Source organism: Lissotriton vulgaris, chromosome 11 (genome assembly GCF_964263255.1).
Source record: "Lissotriton vulgaris chromosome 11, aLisVul1.2, whole genome shotgun sequence".
NCBI classification, from domain to species: domain Eukaryota; kingdom Metazoa; phylum Chordata; class Amphibia; order Caudata; family Salamandridae; genus Lissotriton; species Lissotriton vulgaris.
In genome coordinates, this window is record NC_141699.1 from 958,896,860 (window position 1) to 958,915,283 (window position 18,424).

At 40.8% G+C, this 18,424-nt stretch overlaps 1 protein-coding gene across 1 annotated transcript in view; it reads left to right on the plus strand.

The window, feature by feature from the left end:
- Positions 1-18,213, plus strand: part of LOC147683754 (vomeronasal type-2 receptor 1-like) — a 264,173-nt gene extending 245,960 nt beyond the window's left edge. The window contains exons 5-6 of the mRNA XM_086944906.1: positions 15,313-15,436; positions 16,997-18,213. Coding sequence (XP_086801032.1) covers positions 15,313-15,436; positions 16,997-17,991 — 1,119 coding nt within the window. The 3' untranslated portion in view covers positions 17,992-18,213. The remainder of the gene's footprint in view (positions 1-15,312; positions 15,437-16,996) is intronic.
- Positions 18,214-18,424: the final 211 nt, after the last annotated feature.

An 18,424-nucleotide genomic window follows, 5' to 3' on the forward strand; every position in this document is an offset into this window, starting at 1 on the left:
ACTGACACTAAACCTCATACTTCCATTGGTATGCGCTTTATTACACATACCTTAGTTCAAACGCTCTACACCAGCAAGATTGGGAAATATTGATCATGTGGCATAGGAAGTCCATATATTCACACACAGGTATTGACATATTTTCTGTGGTTTTCACTGTATAGCGGTCTATTGAGGAGAGGTTTGCAACACAACTTAGGCTGCAACTAGATATTGTGATAACCTTAAGAGCTGGCTTCTAGGTTGCTTCAAACGCCCCAAAAATCATAGGGCCTGATTCACAAAGGTAAGTTACACTTTTGAGTAAGTTTACACTTTGTAGTAAGTTTACTACTTTTCGTATTCACAAACTTCGAGTGTAAACTTACTACAAAAGTGTAAATTACATGCCCCCACCCCCAGAGTAATTCAGTTAGCTTACTGTTGACTGGGTGGGTGACGCTCCTCCCTAATCTTCTCCCTGACCCTCTGGAAACCCCTCTTACTCCCCCCTAATCCCATTCCCTTCAGTAGTAAGTGTGCTCTTTTTTCCACCTACTCCCATGTGTCCCTCTCACATTTACTAATGAAATCTATACCTACATGTGCGATACTCAGCCTTGGTGGAGAACTCCGTAGGCAAAAGCGTAGGCAAAAGCATACACTTTGTAGTACATTTTGTGCAGTACAAAAAATCCTACAAAGTGCAGTGTGTGAATCAGGGCATAGAGTGGAGTTTCAATTTGTAGATTTGGACTTATTATTAGCCAAGAGAGCTACTGCCCAGGGTGGATGTCAGCTGGTTCCCGCCAAGGTCAAACAGTGGCTTAGATCCGTCTTGAAATGGGCTGAAGTTGAAAGTACAGCTGCCAATATGTAGGATGCTAGAAGCCTTAGAAAACACCCTATTGAGCTGCAGTTGGATGATATGTTATTCCCCAAGAACAAGATTAGCAATGACAGTAAATCACCTTGATCTCATATGCATATAATGTTTTACCTGGTAGTACGATAAAAAAGAAATGTAGTTTTGTGCACAGCACTACATTCCTATCCTGGGAAAGTATCTGGCAGGTTTTGCGAGTTTTATTTGACAAGTTCTGACAACAGTCGCCTCACTCCCCTTGGTGTCTCTGTACTAACCATACTGCACAAGACAGGGTCAAACACTGGAGGGGCTGGAGAAGAGAGGGAGAGAGAGAGAGAGAGAGAGATAAAATGTGAGCAAGAGAGACAAGAGGCATACACAACTCTTTATTTTGTCGTAATTTCTGTTGTTTTGTCTTTGGTCACACTGCAGGTATTTACTCAGACTCTCAGGGGGTAGTGCGACTCACTAGTCAAAAATGTGGAGGTCAGAAATACATGATATTCAAATAAACACATATTAAGCGTGTATGCTCGCCTGCTTCTGAAATGTAGGTCACAGTGAACCTAAGCCAGGAGAAAGAAAAGCCGGTAAGCCCCAAACTCGCACAAGGATCCGGGATATGCCTGAGCGGGAACAGGAGTGGGAGAAACACAACCAGACAACAAAGCAGATTACACAGAGAAATGTAAGAATACAGGGGAAAGGAGTCAGGGAGTCATATATGTAAATACACAGTAAAACGTCAGAGCCATAAGACAATCTGAAGAGCAAGGGCAGCATAAATAGGCCAAAGGTGAGAGAGCTGGAGAGGAGGGAAGCCAAAGCAATACAGAATCCAAAGAGTAAGGTCAGTTTACACAGGCAAGGAGTTCAAGTTAACCTATGAACCACAAAGGGAGAAAACAATAAAGGTGAGGGACTGGAATGGTGGACCATATAGCGACAGTAAAGAGTCCATGCAATGCAAAGTTGCCGGGCAGCTTCCTAGTGCTTTTCTGGAAGTTTAATATTGCAGCTGCCTGTCTTGACTCAGAAGTCCTGCCCTTAATCCTGGCCGGATTGCTATTCACAGAATCCCACCTTCCATCGACCGGTATGCCACAGCCCTAAAGGTAAACAGCTCACTGCTGTTCTCAGTATCTTGTTTGAACCTCGGAAGCCCTGCTGACTCCTCAAAATATCATCCAAAGCATGGGACATCCCATTACCAACATTGCCTATCCAGTATTATGTTGTTCAGTCACTCTTCTGCATCCTGATCTATACAACATGCAGTATTGGTTCTTTGGTGTATTTGCTTAATCTATAAGTCACAGTTTTGTATTTTATAGATGTTTTATAATTGGACAATGTGTCAAGAAGAACTAGAGTACATTTAGTTTTCCTTTTCTAATGCTTTATTCTGCTCGACCTAGTGTGATGAGGTAACCTCTGCACACAAATATGTTGCTTAGAGTATATTATGTTTGCAAATAAAGCACTGGTAGACACACAAAAAGCAACTCCTTTACACAACTGTAGCATGAAACACATCCATTGAAATAATAATATAGAGGAGTTTAAAAAAGATCAAGCATCTGACAGCAGAGCTATTCCCCTCCATATTGATATCTCACAGGCTCTGTCTTCTAGCAGCAGAGAAGGTCCCTCAGATAATCAGGATCTTGCAGGCTTCAACTTCAGACAGTTGAGTATGCCTAAGGTCCTGTGCTTAATTTGTAAAATAATGAGTCCTGGTGTCCAAAGTGCTTCTCTGAAGCCTACAGCCAGCGCTATTAAATGTCACTTTGCCGAATACCTAGCTTGCGTAGTCCTGGATCCACCTCAGGCCTCTTTAATTCACTATATAACATACAAAGGGAGAAAGCAAGAGGTCCAAGGGGAGCCAATACACCGACCTCCAAATAAATGTATGACAAATGTAAGGCATAGTGGCTGAGACTCAGAGACCGAAGGATAGAGAAATCCCAGGTCTGCAAGGGAAGGGTTCAGTGTATTTTTTTTCACAAACCTGTGTCGATATTTCAGGTCTCCTATTGGGGATGGCCAATCCAAGAATTGCATGAGGTGGGCTTACTCACATAATGTGACATGATTCATCATAAGCCACCTCCTCTCAGGGCGGAGTCGACCTCGGGTTGAACTGTCCCGAGGGAGTTCTTAGATATTCTTCTACTCGAGATAACAATGGTCCAGTTCCTAAACTAAAAAGACCTCAAGGTATACCACCAAGTATCCTTTTATTTATTTGGTACCTTGGGTATGAAGACAAAGTTAAAACTTGATTTCCAAGAGGTAATCTGCAGGTATAGCTGCAGCAGATTATTATGGTCCTTGCAATCTCAATTTATTTACCAACATTTTTCTGCCCTATTTAATAGTCAGCTCTGTCTGGGGCATTTGTTAGGGTTATGCACTTCTTTGATATCCCTTTAAATGAGTGAGGGTTGTGCTAGTCAAATTATTACACCATACACATTAGAGCTAAACAAAAGACAGGGCCTATCTCTGTCAACAACAGACATCTAAGTAAGATATCTATATTTTGTAGGTAATTTCATCATAGTCTGTTGAGGGGGGCACATCCTGTAGTCACACATCCGTCAAGGAGCTGTGCCCTCTTTTATCCTAACCGTTCAATTACCGACAGCCGTCTGGTGGTTTAATACACTGCCAGACACCCATGCCCCTTTATCGCACTCTTGCAGGTTTCTGTTTTCTCCCATTGGGATGGTTTTTCCATCTTTCTAGTCCTCCTTCTTTCCCATTTGTGTGTTTTACCTCTATTGCTACTGGCAAAAGTCTGAAGAGAACAAATAAGTGCTGGTCCCCCAAGCATAAGTGCTGGCGGCCCTCAACAGCTCCCACCAGCTCAAATTAAGCACTGCTAAGGTCCCAGAGAAATTTCAACTTAATTATTTTCCTGATATAGTCATCTTGTGCTGCAGAAAGGTCTTATAGGTTAAGGTGTCATACATCAAAAGTCTCCACCAGGTTACAAAGATCTTAAACACCTAGGGGCCCATCTATGAGCCAGTTTGCATCGCTCTTGCACCACGTAACGTGGTGTGAGAGCGATGCAAACCTTACATGTGATTTATGAAGCCATGCAAGGCCACTTTGCATGGCCCTTTGCATGGCCCTGAGTGGCTCCCTAAATCTGGAGTAAGTCAGTGCAGTGCAAATCGCTGTGTTGCCTTACTCTGCCCTGGGAAGGCATTCCATGGGTGTTTTGCATGGGTGTTCCCACACAACTCCCATGGGTTTTGACTCATTCCCAGATTTACCAAAATCAGTAGACATAGGAATGTCTTTATTTCTCCTCGTTACTTCCTCTTTCTATGTGTGTTGCATTCTGTCCTTTCCTGCACAAAAATAATCCTGGATAGAACATAGGCACCCTTGCACCATGGTGAGCTGCACTGCATGACAAGTTTGTAAATAGGTTCCCTCATCCTTGGACACCAACGCTATCCCTTAATTTACCCAACTTGAAAATTCAGATATGCAATTGGGAGAATCTTTTTCTGGGTACACAGGTCACAAGGTCTCAGCCACTAGTGCAGAGCTAGCCATAAAGGAACACAGAAAATGCAGACCTAGTATTACAAATACATAGCTATCTGGTGTGCAAAAGGGATTGTACAGGTTAAAGTATCTGAGCAAAAAAACAGATATATTCTTACACTGACATAACTGGTTCAGGAATGTAAGAGCAAAGCTGTGCATCAAGTTAGTCCTTTGGAAAACCATTCACTCTCCTGTTGCTTTATGGAAGCAAAACTATTATTGAAAATAGCTGAGCGAGTGTATTTATTGATTTACAATTGTCAGTAGCAAAAAACATTAAGCTCAATGTGCACTTTTATGTTTCATTAGTCAATGCTTAAAAGAGCAAAATAATAGATCTTTTTTTTAATGAAATAGGTGATAAAATTCATAATGCCTTGCTGCTAGTTGAGAGGGTTAAATAACCACCTCAAGTAATAATCGCAATACTTGTTAGAATGAATGACTAATGTCACTGAGTAAATATGAGTCCAATCCCCTGGCAACTATGACACAGAGCAGATAGGCCTAAAGTAGAGGCGATGTGCAAAGGATGTATTCAGTACTAAAATAGTAATAAAAGTGAAATACAATACATTCAAAATCCCAAAATGAATTCTACAAATAGAGTAACATTGAATAAACCAAATGACACCAAAATGAGAACCGGAGATTAGAATTTTTAAAATTTTGATATAGTGCCAAGAAGCACAAAGTGCCAATGATAGTCTGATCGTGATAGAACATGTGGACTGCCAGTTGGGTTCACTAACTGGTTGTATCTTGGTCAAAAATGTTACCTTCTGACTTCAGTTTTATAAGTCCCAATCCACCACTTGAGTACACTTCTAAAGCCCTCCAGGACCTCAGGGAAGGCACTTAGAGGGTGGCAGGCCCAGGCGCATTGGAGGGTTCAGTCCAAGTCGAGCTGCCACTGGTAAGCTGGGCAGTTACAGGAAAATAACTTTTGTAGCTTGTTGCTTCCCTGTAGCTTTAAGAGGTCAGCTTTATGACCTTTGGAGGCTATTTCTTTGGCCTGGGTACAGTGGAGAGCAGGTCCAGTCTTTTAGGCTCTTCTTGGGTCTCAGATAGCAGGCTCAGTCCTCATCTGATGTTCCACAGGTCTGGAAGTGTTCTGAAGTGGGTGCCTGGAGATGCAACTTTTATGCCCGGCACTAGCTAGTGGGTAGGAATGACCCCTGGGGATTCCCTAACTAATGGGGTGAAGGTTCCCAAGGTTAACGCTACCCACTTTGGGTATTTTGAAGATGGGGAAAGTCTTAGTCCACAATAAACTTGCACTCTGAGGGCTGGTGATGTGCATGGGGGTGTACTAGGGTAAGCCTAGTGAACTCCCACATTTAACACTAAAATCTACTTTGAGGCAGGTCTTGTACCCACAACAACCTCATAGACTGACATCTGGCAGAACAAGAGTTTTCAGCACCCAGACAGTGAATGTACAAGAATTGTTTTGCATCCTGCTCTCACCCTTTGAAGTGTGCTTCAGGTGTGATATGTAAAACCCCTGCAAGCCTGTCAATGCTGTTTTGCCAATCCAGGGGGACTTGACACTGTCAAAAAGAAGCCCACTGTACTTAGGGCCATTCTGGCTCAGGGGGGGACAAAAGAAGGGTGCAAGCCTGGGTGTTAGCTACATCTGCAGGTCAGATGGCTAATCAAATTCCTGACCCAGCCTACAGGACATTCCTTCAACCGCATGTCACCTCCCCACACCAAGGTCTTTCGTCCCTGTGCTGGGAGTAAGTTCACAGATCAGTTACACCTATTCAAATGCTAACCACTGGCTGACAGAAGTAGGAGCGCAAAATGCAGATTAGCTTCTATGGATTTTAGACAGGGCAAAGGTAACTTTCTAAAAGTACATAACAAAAGTTATACAAAATCCAACTATACAATTAAATTAGATTTTAATAAATACTAAAAAAGGCCTTGAATTATTTTTTGAGCTTCTTCTAAACCAAATTAAGCATTGTTAAATGTAATAATGTAATCTAGTGTTTTCCTATGGTGCAGCTGGCCTTGCTACAGCTAAAATATCATTTTGGCCTTTTTCAGTGTAAAGACATATAGAATAGTAAACCTTTACATGTCCAACTTTACAACACCATGCACCCTTCCTTAAGGGCAATAAAGCCTTCTTAATGGGTGATTATTAATATTTTTTAAAGTTTTGACCTATCAAAAAGGTTTTGTTTTGGCAGGTCGAATTGGCAGTTTAAAACTGCACAGCCAGGGTACAATGGTATGTCTGGAAACCAGTTTTGCTTGGTCACTGCAGTGGGTGACACAATAGGTGCTGCATCCTACTAGTGACATTTACCTTACAGGCCCTCGTATACTCTGTACCATATACTAAGGACATACAGTTACATTAAATATGTTAATTACGTGTACACCAATCTCAACATGCTGCTATGGGAGCACAAACATTTTTCTATTGGTTAGCAAGAGTAAAGTGTGCAGAGTTCTAAAAGTGTGTGGAAGAAATAGAAAGGTAACCAGCAGCACACCTGAACCTGCTTACCATCATCACTCCTGCCAAAGAAGAAGAAACAGGGCCAAACCCTAGCCCTAGAGTAATTCAGCAGCACACCTGTCCTTGAAAGGCAGGAGAGTCATTTGACCCTTACTTGCTCACCAATTAGCATAACAGACACTGGGAGTCAGAGGGGTTTTGGGACCCAGGCCTCTCTACCAATTAGCACCCATTCATATGGCCCCACCGGCCACCAGCTCTCCCATCAAAGAACCACTTGCCAGCACACTGAGTGTTAAGAGGCAAGAAGTGTATGTAACCTAGGACTCTCCATCAATCAGCATAGCTGATACTTGAAATGACCATCTCTTCTCTTTTCACAGAAACTATCAGGACATCCCTCATCTGGGTGTTTTTAGCTAAAGGCTCACAAAGACAAGGACAGTTGACCGTTTGAACTAGTATGTGGGTTGGCCTAAGTCTACACTATAGAGCAGCACACCATATGCTTATTGTCCAAAGCTACCTACACCATGTCTAAAATGGAGCTCGATACAATCTTGGCTGAGATTTGCGGTTTAAAGGTACAACAAGCTTTGGATATGGAGATCTTAAACCAAAGGCTCTCTAAGATGGAAGAAACCTTGCTGGCGCTTCCAAAACAAATACAGGAAGCTGAGCAAAGAATCTCTGATATCAAAGATAAGCTGGTGATTGTTCAATCTTGCATTTCACCTGAGTTCTCAAAAATTACGGAATTGGAGATGAAATAGAAGTGTAGAATCATTCATGATGCTCCAATCTCAGGTTTACGGAAATTCCTGAAGGAAGAGAATCTCAGGGCCTAATACAGTCTTTTCCTCAACTTATCAACATGCTGATTAAAGATCAAATTCTACCATCCTCCCCAGTGTATTTGACAATTATGCACATACAAAGAGTTCCTTTCTGTCAGTTACCAGGGGCCAAATATCCACAAACTATCTTGGAGAAAAACGAGTCGGTCGAAATCACTTTTTCCTGTTTTTATTTGTATAAAATTTTTTAGTTTTTATGGTGCTAAGAAAGAACATAATTTCATAACAAATGCAAAATAATAAAATAATTTCGGGAAATGTGAATGGGCTATTGAATCATAGAAAAGAAGCCTCTATGTTGACCTAGTTGTCGCTTTTCCCCCAGATCTTGTTCATTCAGGAAACACATTTTAAGTCAAACTTACCCAAAATGAACCTTCCTAAGGGGTACGGTCAAGCTTAATTTGCTTCTGCAAGCATGTCTGTTCGAGGGGCCGCCATTATATTCCATAATAATTGCAATTGTAAAATAGAAAAAGTAATTTGAGATTCTCAAGAGTGAAGGCTCTTGCTAAAACTTAAGTTTGGGGATGTATTGCTCAATCTCTTGAATTATTATGGGCCCAAATTCGATGACACTGAGATTTTGCTGCAAATTTAATATCTAACAATTGCTCCAGAGGGCTCTATAATTTGGGACGGGGATGTTATATACATTCGGGACATTCGGCTAGACACCTCAAATACAGCTAAGAAGCAATCGAAGCCAAAAACAACTACATTGATTAATAGGATGAAACAGGAACTCACCCGTCTTGATCCTTAATGTCAAGGCCTCCAAGGTCAGTCTCATTATACTTTGTTATTCTTCCAGGTCCAAAATCTCGAGAAAAAAAATTCATAATTGATAACTTGCTGTCTAGAGGAGAGTCAGCGATTATTTCCAACTCCTTTTCTGATCATTCACCTATTTCATCAATAGTTAAATGAAATAAATCTGGGCCCTGAAGTACTAAGCTTTGGTATTTTGACAAATCTCTTCTTTGGATTCAAGAAACACAGCTTTTTATTAAAAAAAAAAACAGCTTTGTAATTAACAAGAACTCTGCCCTGTGTTTTTTGTTTGGGAGGCTTTTAAAACAGCATTTAGAGGCCAGGTAATGGCCTATAAGGCTGTGGAGAGTAAAAAACAAGCTCAAGAGGTGTTGACATTGTAGTCAGTGGTTAAAGAGCCCGAAATAAGTTAAATAAGGCCTCGTCGGAATCCCAAAAAACAGCTTCTCTGCTAGATCTAGTGACAGCCAAAGACAATTCGAGGCAATTTTTCAATCTTTAGGTAATTAAGACTTATAAACAAAAACTCTATGAGGAAAGCCAACATATAGGATGTTATCTGGCCTGGCAGTGCAAATGTAGTCACTCAGATCATAGATCCAGAAACAGGTAAATTAGAAGATTCAAGGGATAAAATTGCCAGGGTTTTTCTGCGGCATTTCAAAATCATCTATGAGGAAGCGCAGATTATAGACTTTCAATCACTCATACAATATTTAAAATCTCTACAATTACCCTCTATTTCAAAGAGTTTGAGAGATTCCCTTTATAAGCCTATTTCACGAATTGATGTCAGCAATATATTAAAAATCATGGCTAAAGCGAAAGCCGCAGGCAATGATGGTATCCCCTTTGAAGTTTTCAAGACATTTGAGCATCTATTCCTGCCTCTTCTTACAATTTTTTTTATCTGATAAAAATGGTGAGCCCATATCACAAAACTTTAAAGAAGCAGTGGTGGTATGTTTTTTCAAGACAGATAAGGACTCCAAGGATCCATGTGCATATCACCCCATCAGTCTATTAAATGTAAACTATAAAATGTTTATACAAATTTGGGCATCAAGATTGGGCCCCCTTGTGCACAACCGGTGGTCCATCTGGATCAGACAGGTTTCATACCTCATAGATCTAAGGCCTCAAACACCTACTTCTTAGCACAAGAAATTGATTTCCTGTCAGTCAACAAGGCCAAGGCAGCGATCTTAATGCTTGATGCAGAAAAAGCATTTGACCTTGATGACTGGTAAGCTTTGTTTTTTATATTACAAACATTAAGTCTCCCCGTTCAGTGTTAAAATGTTAAGAGAGCTCCATGCAGGTTCAGAGGCTAAGACCATGATAAATAAAGAAGAGATGGAAGTGGTAAAGATCAGACGTGAGACTAGGCAGGGGTGCCTGCTGTCCCCTCATCTACTTTGTTTTTATAGAGCCTTTGGCAATAGAAATCCATAGCAATTCCCAGATAGTGCCACCTTTGGATGCAATGCCAAAAATCAAACTGTTCGCAGACGATATTATTCTTTATTTGTTAGCAGATTCATAAATATTCAAAATGCATTTGAAGAAATATTAGCTTTTACACAAATAGGTGGGTGTAGGTTAAACCAAGCCAAGACTGAGGTTCTGTTGTTTAATGCTCCGACAGTGTTGCTTACATTTTCCCTTCAGCAGACAGCTACTAAACCTATTAGATATCTAGGGTTATTTGTGACTAACCAATATGATCAATTATTTATGCTAAATTTTGAAAGAACATTTAAAAAAGCCAAGAAACTATTGAACATCTGGTCTCTCCTTCCTTTAACACTAATTGGTCGTGAATCTATGGTTAAAATGTCAATTTTACCATTATTTTTATTCTTGTTTATGACTCTTCTTATCAAAATACCTAAATCCTATTTTTGGGATTTAGATAAGATAATTCGTAATTTCATAGGGGCAAATAAAAAGCCTAGAACTTCATTAGCAATATTACAATTAGAATCAACTCGGGGGGGCTTGCAATCCCAAATTTTGAACTTCATTTCCATGCAGCCTTGCTGAATGCTTTGGTTCAGCTCCCAATCACATCTTCAAAATTTGAAAATGTTATGCTAAATACATTGTTGACTAAGAGTGCAATTAAGTTACCTGTTTTTCTTCGCTTTCCGCAATTGCCCAAGAAATCTAGATATAAGACAATATTAAATGTAGTTTATCGCATGCAATGATTTTCTATATCACGTAAAATACCTAGCTATCATCCATATATAAAAATAGTCAATTGTCAGGGTTCCGGCTTATAATTCGTCTAGGGGACCTTAGAATTATGGAAGGAGGTGGGGTTTGATCGGTTGGGCGGATTTTTATAATCTATCAACCTTGATTACTTGTGAGTCGTTGACTCAGCAGTTGGGCTCTAGAATTTCAGCCCTTTCTTTTAGTTGTAATCAAATAACCATCTTTTTAAGAACAAATTATGGTATGGCCAATAATTCGGCATTAAGGATTCTAAGCCAACTATATAATCATGGCTTAACTGGAGTCCATAATTGGTACTCTTGTTTAACTTAGCTGGGGGAGCAGAACGAGATTGGTAAATTTCTCTCCAAACTAGTAAAGGAAACTGGGTGTAGTGTCAGCAATAAAGAGTGGTGGGCGTTATGTGAAGTAGGGCATAGAGCGCTGTGTGCTGCTAACTATAAAAGAATGGCCTTTTTGTCAAGATGGCTGACCTACTTTATGCTTAAAAGGCTTCACAAGATATTACCAGTTTCATCAGAGTATTGCTTTAGGTGCCCAGATCTAAAGATAGGGTCTTGGAACCATATTTTTTCAATTGTCGCCCTTTGCGACAATTTTGGTCGGAAGGTTTTCAAATGATTAATCAATCGTTATCACTATCAGTCTACATTACACCTTATCTTAAATTGGTCTTTTTTAGTTCCTCTTGGAGGTCCACCATTTGACAAAGTAGCAGCAATATTTTTTTCCATAGCAATAGCTGTAGGCAGGTCATTAAGTCTTCAGAATTGGAAATCCGATAAGATACCTTCGATTCATCATTGGCATGAGAAAATGGCGAGGACATATATTTGAAAAGAAGCATACGCTAAACGCATAGGGGCCTTACGCAGATTCAAAGCGATTTGGTAAGGATTTTTTTTAGCTTTGTACATTAGGATCTCCTTTTTTGCACTTTCGCCGATAATGTTTCTAATCTTTTGTATAACACATGTTTTTACTTTTTTAGATGGGAACCTATTTCTGAACTATTATGTTTTCTATTCCTATTTGACTTAAGCGAGATCTACGTTTAAGATGCTGCTATTGATGTAACTTATGACTGCTTTTTATGCTCTTCTATGATGTGTGTATACTGTATTCTTTGCTGGAATCTTAGCACCATATCGCACTAGCACTTTATTGGGTTTCTGTCTTATTTTATGCCATGCATCGTTTGCTCTATCAGACAGTTTTGATTGATGATTGGCCGTTTTTGTTTTTTTATTGATGCATTACATCAATTGTAATTATGTTTTAATCCACTCAATTCAAAAACAAAAAACAAATACAAAGTGTTGTTAAAAATAATTAAAACCTCATACACACAACTCAAAGTAAAAGTGCACAGGTTTCATCAGCTTCTCAGTTGTTACAATTGGTAACATTCAGTGCTTAATTTGAGTTGGTGGTTGTGTTTGGGGCCCATCGGCACTCATTTCTTGGGACCAGCACTTATTTTTCCTCATCAGACTTGGACCTAAAGCAATGGAAGGAAAAACTTCCAAAGGGGAAAGGAGGTAGAAAACAAAAGAAAACCAGTGACAAAGGAAAAAGCTGGGAACAGCATGAATAGATAAAAGGGCTGGAAGTGTTTAGTGCAATAACATCTCTCAAAGAGTCTCTGAATCGCTTCACTTTATCACTCACCCACAGCGCAAAATCGTTAAGCTTCCACTTACACACCAATCTCAGTTTCCGAACTCACACTGCGTAAACCAAAGATGGGCTAGAACCAACAAACCCTGCTCTACAGAAAGAAGACCGTCTTGTCCCTTACGAGAAATGGATTTCACTATATCTGTCCAGGCATAGGTGTAATATCACCATAATGGAGGAAATATTCTTTTGGTTGGCGACCCAACAGCCATTTGAGGCTGCTGAAGAGCATCCTACACGTAGGAACCCATTTGTTAGGTCTCTCCTACTGACAGATTTAGCTCCTGATTGTCAAAGACCTATTGTCTTCAATGAATGAAATACATAGTGTGGGGATTGGATCAGCCCCTTGCTCATGGTTGAATTACTTCATTGCCTATTTCAGTTTACTGGTCCTGATTAAATGGCTTTTCGCCCTATTCATTTTGTCCCAGCCCAGGAGCATTTCTTTTTTACCATTGTTTTGGATGGGTGAATTGTATCCTTCCTTTGTTGACACCCTTTTGACACCCTTTTATATCATTTTAGCACTGAATACAAGTATATGCTTTTCCTTGCATATACCCTCTCCACTTGCTGATTTTGTGATGTTTTTGAACTCCTCCAACCTCTGTTTGTATTTTGCTCCACCCACCCTCTCAGCCAAGCCTAGGCCCAGGTACATTTGTGACATGTGAATGCTTATTGTTGAAAGCACAGATTTGCATTGGATGGCTTTTGCTATTTAGTGGCTGTGATTGAGTGCAGTTAGGCTTCAGGGTTAAATCTTTGAATCTGACTGTCTCAGGAAGGGCAGGGGCCACTCGCATCCAGACCACGAGAGGTGGCGGAGGACCGCATGAAACTACCTTGGAATAATTGTTGTCAAAGTAAGTGGCTTGGCCGCGTCACTGATCCACTATTAGTGTGACACCCTCCGTATTAATGGCACCTGGCCTATGGTATGCCACCAGCATGGATTGTTGCCAGTGTCCAGACCCTTCACATTAACGAGAGCCGACTTATGAACTTGTGCAACTGTTAAAGGCTCTCAGTTTTTGTGACAGGAACATCCTGAGCTGCGTCAAGGGCTGTTAACCCCTTCGATGCTCATGACGAGCTCAGCTCGTCATGAGGCACGGTGCTCGTGTGCTCATGACGAGCTCAGCTCGTCATGACCACACCCAGTTCTATTATGGCCCAGCACAGGAGAAGAATATCTCAAGCATCGATGAGGTTAAGACCACGTGTCTTGTAAACATGGGCAGCCCCTGGGTGGGCACTCACAAGTCCTGTGATGCTGTGACAGGCGTGCAGGTCAGTACATAAGCTCCCCCACCTAGGCTGGCACTCTGCACTAGAATTTTGTTTTAGCTGAATTTATGTAGTGTTTCATATTGCTAACGAGGTGCCGTGTTGGAAGAGTGCTGAATCCCTTTCGAGTAGGAGTAATTCAGCCTACCAGCGTGGACTAGCTTTTTTTTAAACTGATCCCAGGAGTCCCTCCGGAAGTAACAGGGATTAATCCCCAGGCACGAGCAGGAAGGTGTAAGTGCTCTTCAGGGTCATGTAGGAGAAAGTAGAGTGGCCCATGGGCGTGGAGAATATCTCATGAGTGGACATTTTGACCAGGCAGGTGGTGTGCTCTGAGTAGAAGCAAGCGTTGCACAGAACTTAAGAGTCAGTAAGTTCATGACATAGGTATTCAGGAATTCATGAAACATGTAGCCGTGTTGCATGTTCTGTAGAGCTTTGTTTCCCAAACAGCGGATCCTGATCCATTTGTGTGCCATATGCTGATTTTTGGTGGTTTGTCAAAGTAATAAATAAATTGTGCCTATAAATTCTATGTTTAACTTGGCATGTTTGTGTGATTCAAAGACAGAGATCAAATGTCAGGCTGCTTAATTCTTTTAACATGAGATTGATGTTAACTTTTCGTTCCCTGACTGCAAAGTGAGAGTTTTTAAGTGAATTATGTGACAATATGCTATTGTATTATGTGCTTTCATAAAGCATGCAGTTATTAACTTCACTGGTGGCGAGTGTGAAAGGTGTATTGGGAGATTAAAGACAGAGCTCTGTTGTTCATGCACTGGCTCACTATCATGACTGAGTTTCTGGCACTAGGAGAAGAGACCAATATTGATATTGGCTGATTTCAACTTGACTAGTGAATTCTCCATTGTTGTACACTATGTGATAGGTTCATAATCATTACTCCATTATCTTAATTGTATATCTGAAGATACTTCCTGAAACAATGTATGCCAGTGCGTATTCAATAGGATTTAAAGTATTTCTGTTTATAGGGTACTTCTTTTGTATCTGTAGAGATTTTCGAGCCTTTTTGTGTGTTGTAAGTAAACAAAAGTTAGATGCTTTGCTTCCTATGATAACACCAAGTCAAAGGTCAAGCAATGCCGCTTCCTTTGATTTCACGGTGGTCTAAAGGGCAGGTTATATCACTTCCGATGATGGCACCACGTCAAAGTGTGCATGATGTCACTTCCTGTTACATCATTGGGGTGGGTCAAAGGGCAGATGATGTCACTTCCTGCGATGCCATCAGGTCAATGTTCATGTGATGTCACATCCTGTGACATCAGTCAGAGGGTCACGTGGCATTGATGTCACTTCCGCTACCCCTGCCATTTTGTTGAATCCGCGTCCATGCATAGAGTAGGCGTTTCTTGCATGGATTAAACCTCATTTATGTCCATTTTACTGTCACAGGAAAGAAAGGTGTGCACGCTTTAAAAATGTTGCTTGCACTAACATAGAAACACGCAAAGTTGATATAAAGGAAGGTCCAGCAAGGATATTTATGTGGATAGAAAAATATTTACACATTTAATATTTTAATGTTCTTTTCACAGTCGCCCCATTCAGTATGCAGTGAAAGCTGCCTCCCTGGCACCAGGAAGGGAATCAGACAAGGGGAACCGGTCTGCTGTTTTGACTGCATTCAGTGTGCTGAAGGAGAGATAACAAACGGCACTGGTACGGTACATAACACATATATGCACACACAAGCACAGAGAATGTAAGTTACATTTGTGTAATGTAGGCATATTCCTGACATCCAACTTTCACATTTGAGAAGGGTTCAATTACTCCTCAGACGTACGTGACCATTTGTAAACATATGAGAACAAGCTGTATTTGTTATTTATTTGTTTGTTTGTCTGTACATAGACATCAGCATCTCGCTTACTGGAAGCAAAGCTACTGCACAATAGTTCAAGTGCTTGTCTTCTGAACTGGTACTGTAAATCATGTGGCACACTGTAAGCACAAAAAACAAATACATTTATAATGTTTCAAATTATCCCGAATAGAAAGTCCCAATAACCGTTTTTTGCATCTAAAATACAGGTGTCCATCTTTGGTTCTCTAGGCCTAAGGCCATAGCAGATTTTCAAAATTTGCATTTAAATGAACCCCTTACGATAGGAGTTGTTTACATAGATGGTGATAATCTTGAGAAACAGTTGGCATGTAGCCCTCAAGGAGAAACGTTGGGACCGCTGATCTGAAGCGGTGCCACCTTTTTTGACTGGAAAAGTCATTGCAGTTTATTGATGAGAAGGGTTGTTCTCTAACATTGTACTTAAACCTTGGGATGCTCAGGCCTTCATTACAAGCAAACCTTTCATTCAGGTGGGGTTGTTAACTTTTACATTTACTGGCCCCATCAGAATTACAAGTTCTGAGGATTTTCCACTGACCACTTTTCTCCCAGACATATCACCCACTCCAAGCTATTGAAAGCTCTGGAAAAAATGGGGAAAATTCGTCACTTCTTAGTTGACTCTCAGGATCCAACTAGTGTTAGCCACTAGTGGCTGCTCATATTGCCAAACAAAAATATACAGAATTATAAATCTATAAAATAGGACTTACCTTCTCCAATGGCCACCACCTTGTTCCTGATCTTCGCCTCCCGTACAGGAACTGCTGCACACTGCGCAGGCTCCCAGCTGCCAATCCCAGTGCTACTTTCATGCTGGGAATACCATTCCCAGCATAAGAGCAGCTTGGATAGGAGAAAGGCTAAGTGCACATGGCAGTTTGGCCAGCCCTAAAGGGCTAGCCAAACCGCCATACACACTTAGCAGTGCCCAACACTCCCCCCACCTCCCTGGCACTGCAGCTCAGTATGGATGCCCCTCCCCTCCCTCTGCTCGCACAACGAAAAATAAAATTTTAATAAAATTGTTTTATTATCATTTTATTATTGTCCTTTGCCTCTGCGTGCTACAGCGGGGGTGGGGGCGACGCTCCTGCACCATAACAGAGGATCCGCCCCTGGTAATAGCCTATTAACTCCTTCCACCCCTCTAATTCCCATTACCCCAAAAATTGATAACTCGGGCGGTTTTTAAGGGTGGATTACTGGGCACATGTATTAGTATCTATAAATCACTTTGTAGTTTAATTTCTCATTTAAATTTGGGCTTGTTCTTCAGCGTGTTCTTTTTGAATTGTATTGCTTCTGGCTTAAGTATGTTTACACCTATTAAGTCCGTTTTCTGATTTATTTCTGTGTTTGTCCAACAGATGAGCGAGAATGTATTGCTTGCCTGTCAGACTACTGGTCAAATGCAGCAAGGAATGAGTGTGTGTTGAAGGAGGTGGAGTTCCTGGCTTACGAAGAAGCATTGGGAATAACACTAATAGCGCTGTCTGTGTTCGGAGCCCTCATTGTCATCGCCATCACTGTGGTTTATGTGATGCACCGGAAGACCGCTCTGGTTCAAGCCAATGATAGAGAGCTAAGTTTCCTTATTCAGTTTTCATTGATTATTACTCTACTCACATCAATCCTCTTTGTTGGAAAACCAGTTGAGTGGTCTTGTATGGCTCGCCAGACAACTCTAGCCCTCGGCTTTTCTCTATGTCTATCCTGCTTACTGGGAAAGACGATTGTATTAATGTTATCAGCAAGAGCAGCCAAATCCAAGACTCCAGGAAAAGGTGGGACATTAATGAGACCTTTGTATCAGAAACTGGTGGGCTTGATTGGCTTATCGATTGAGGTCGGGGTCACTACTGCGTATCTTATATTATACCCGCCATGGGTGTATAAAAATATGGAATCTCAAAATGTCAAAATCATTCTTGAATGCAACGAAGGCTCAATTGAATTTTTGTGTTCCATGTTTGGATTCGACGTTTTCCTGGCTATCTTATCCTTTATTACCGCCTTTGTCGCACGCAAACTTCCCGATAACTTTAACGAAGCCAAGTTCATCACGTTTGGGATGTTGGTTTTCTTCATCGTCTGGATATCCTTTGTTCCTGCCTACTTGAGCACAAGGGGGAAGTTCAAGGTGGCGGTGGAGATATTTGCCATTTTGGCCTCCAGTTTTGGGTTGCTTGGTTGCATTTTTGTTCCAAAATGTTATATCATTTTGTTAAAGCCAGAAAGAAACACCGAAGAAATCGTAGGGGGCAGAGCTGCCACTAATGATAAGAGTGCTCCACCCACCTCCGCCTCCATGACCAGTGAAATTAACAACACAACAATATCAACTGTTGTGCTTGATGAATAGAGCTACCTTTTGAGATATCGACCATGATTTTAATTTAAACCTTGAAAATATAATCGTCATCACATGCACGTACTTAAATACATTTGTTTGTTTGCTCGTAAATATATATTTTTGTTAAAGCACAGTGATCAAGTATGACCTTATAGCGTGAATGGGTGTTGTTTTTTTCCTCTTTAAATTCAATATTTATTCTGTGTTCAAGAGATTGATTTAGTTTTCTGTTTTGCCCCTCAATCTAACATTTACTTTTGTCATTTATTGGACTGTGTTTGATATAAATATTCTTTTTAAAAAAAGGCAAGGTAGGTAGAGCAGGAGAATTCACAAAGCAGATTCGCTGAGCTGTGAAATGTACCTTTATTGCAGATTGACATTAAGTAAATCTAGTATTGAGCGTATATGTTAAAAACAGAGAACTATGGGTGACAGGGAA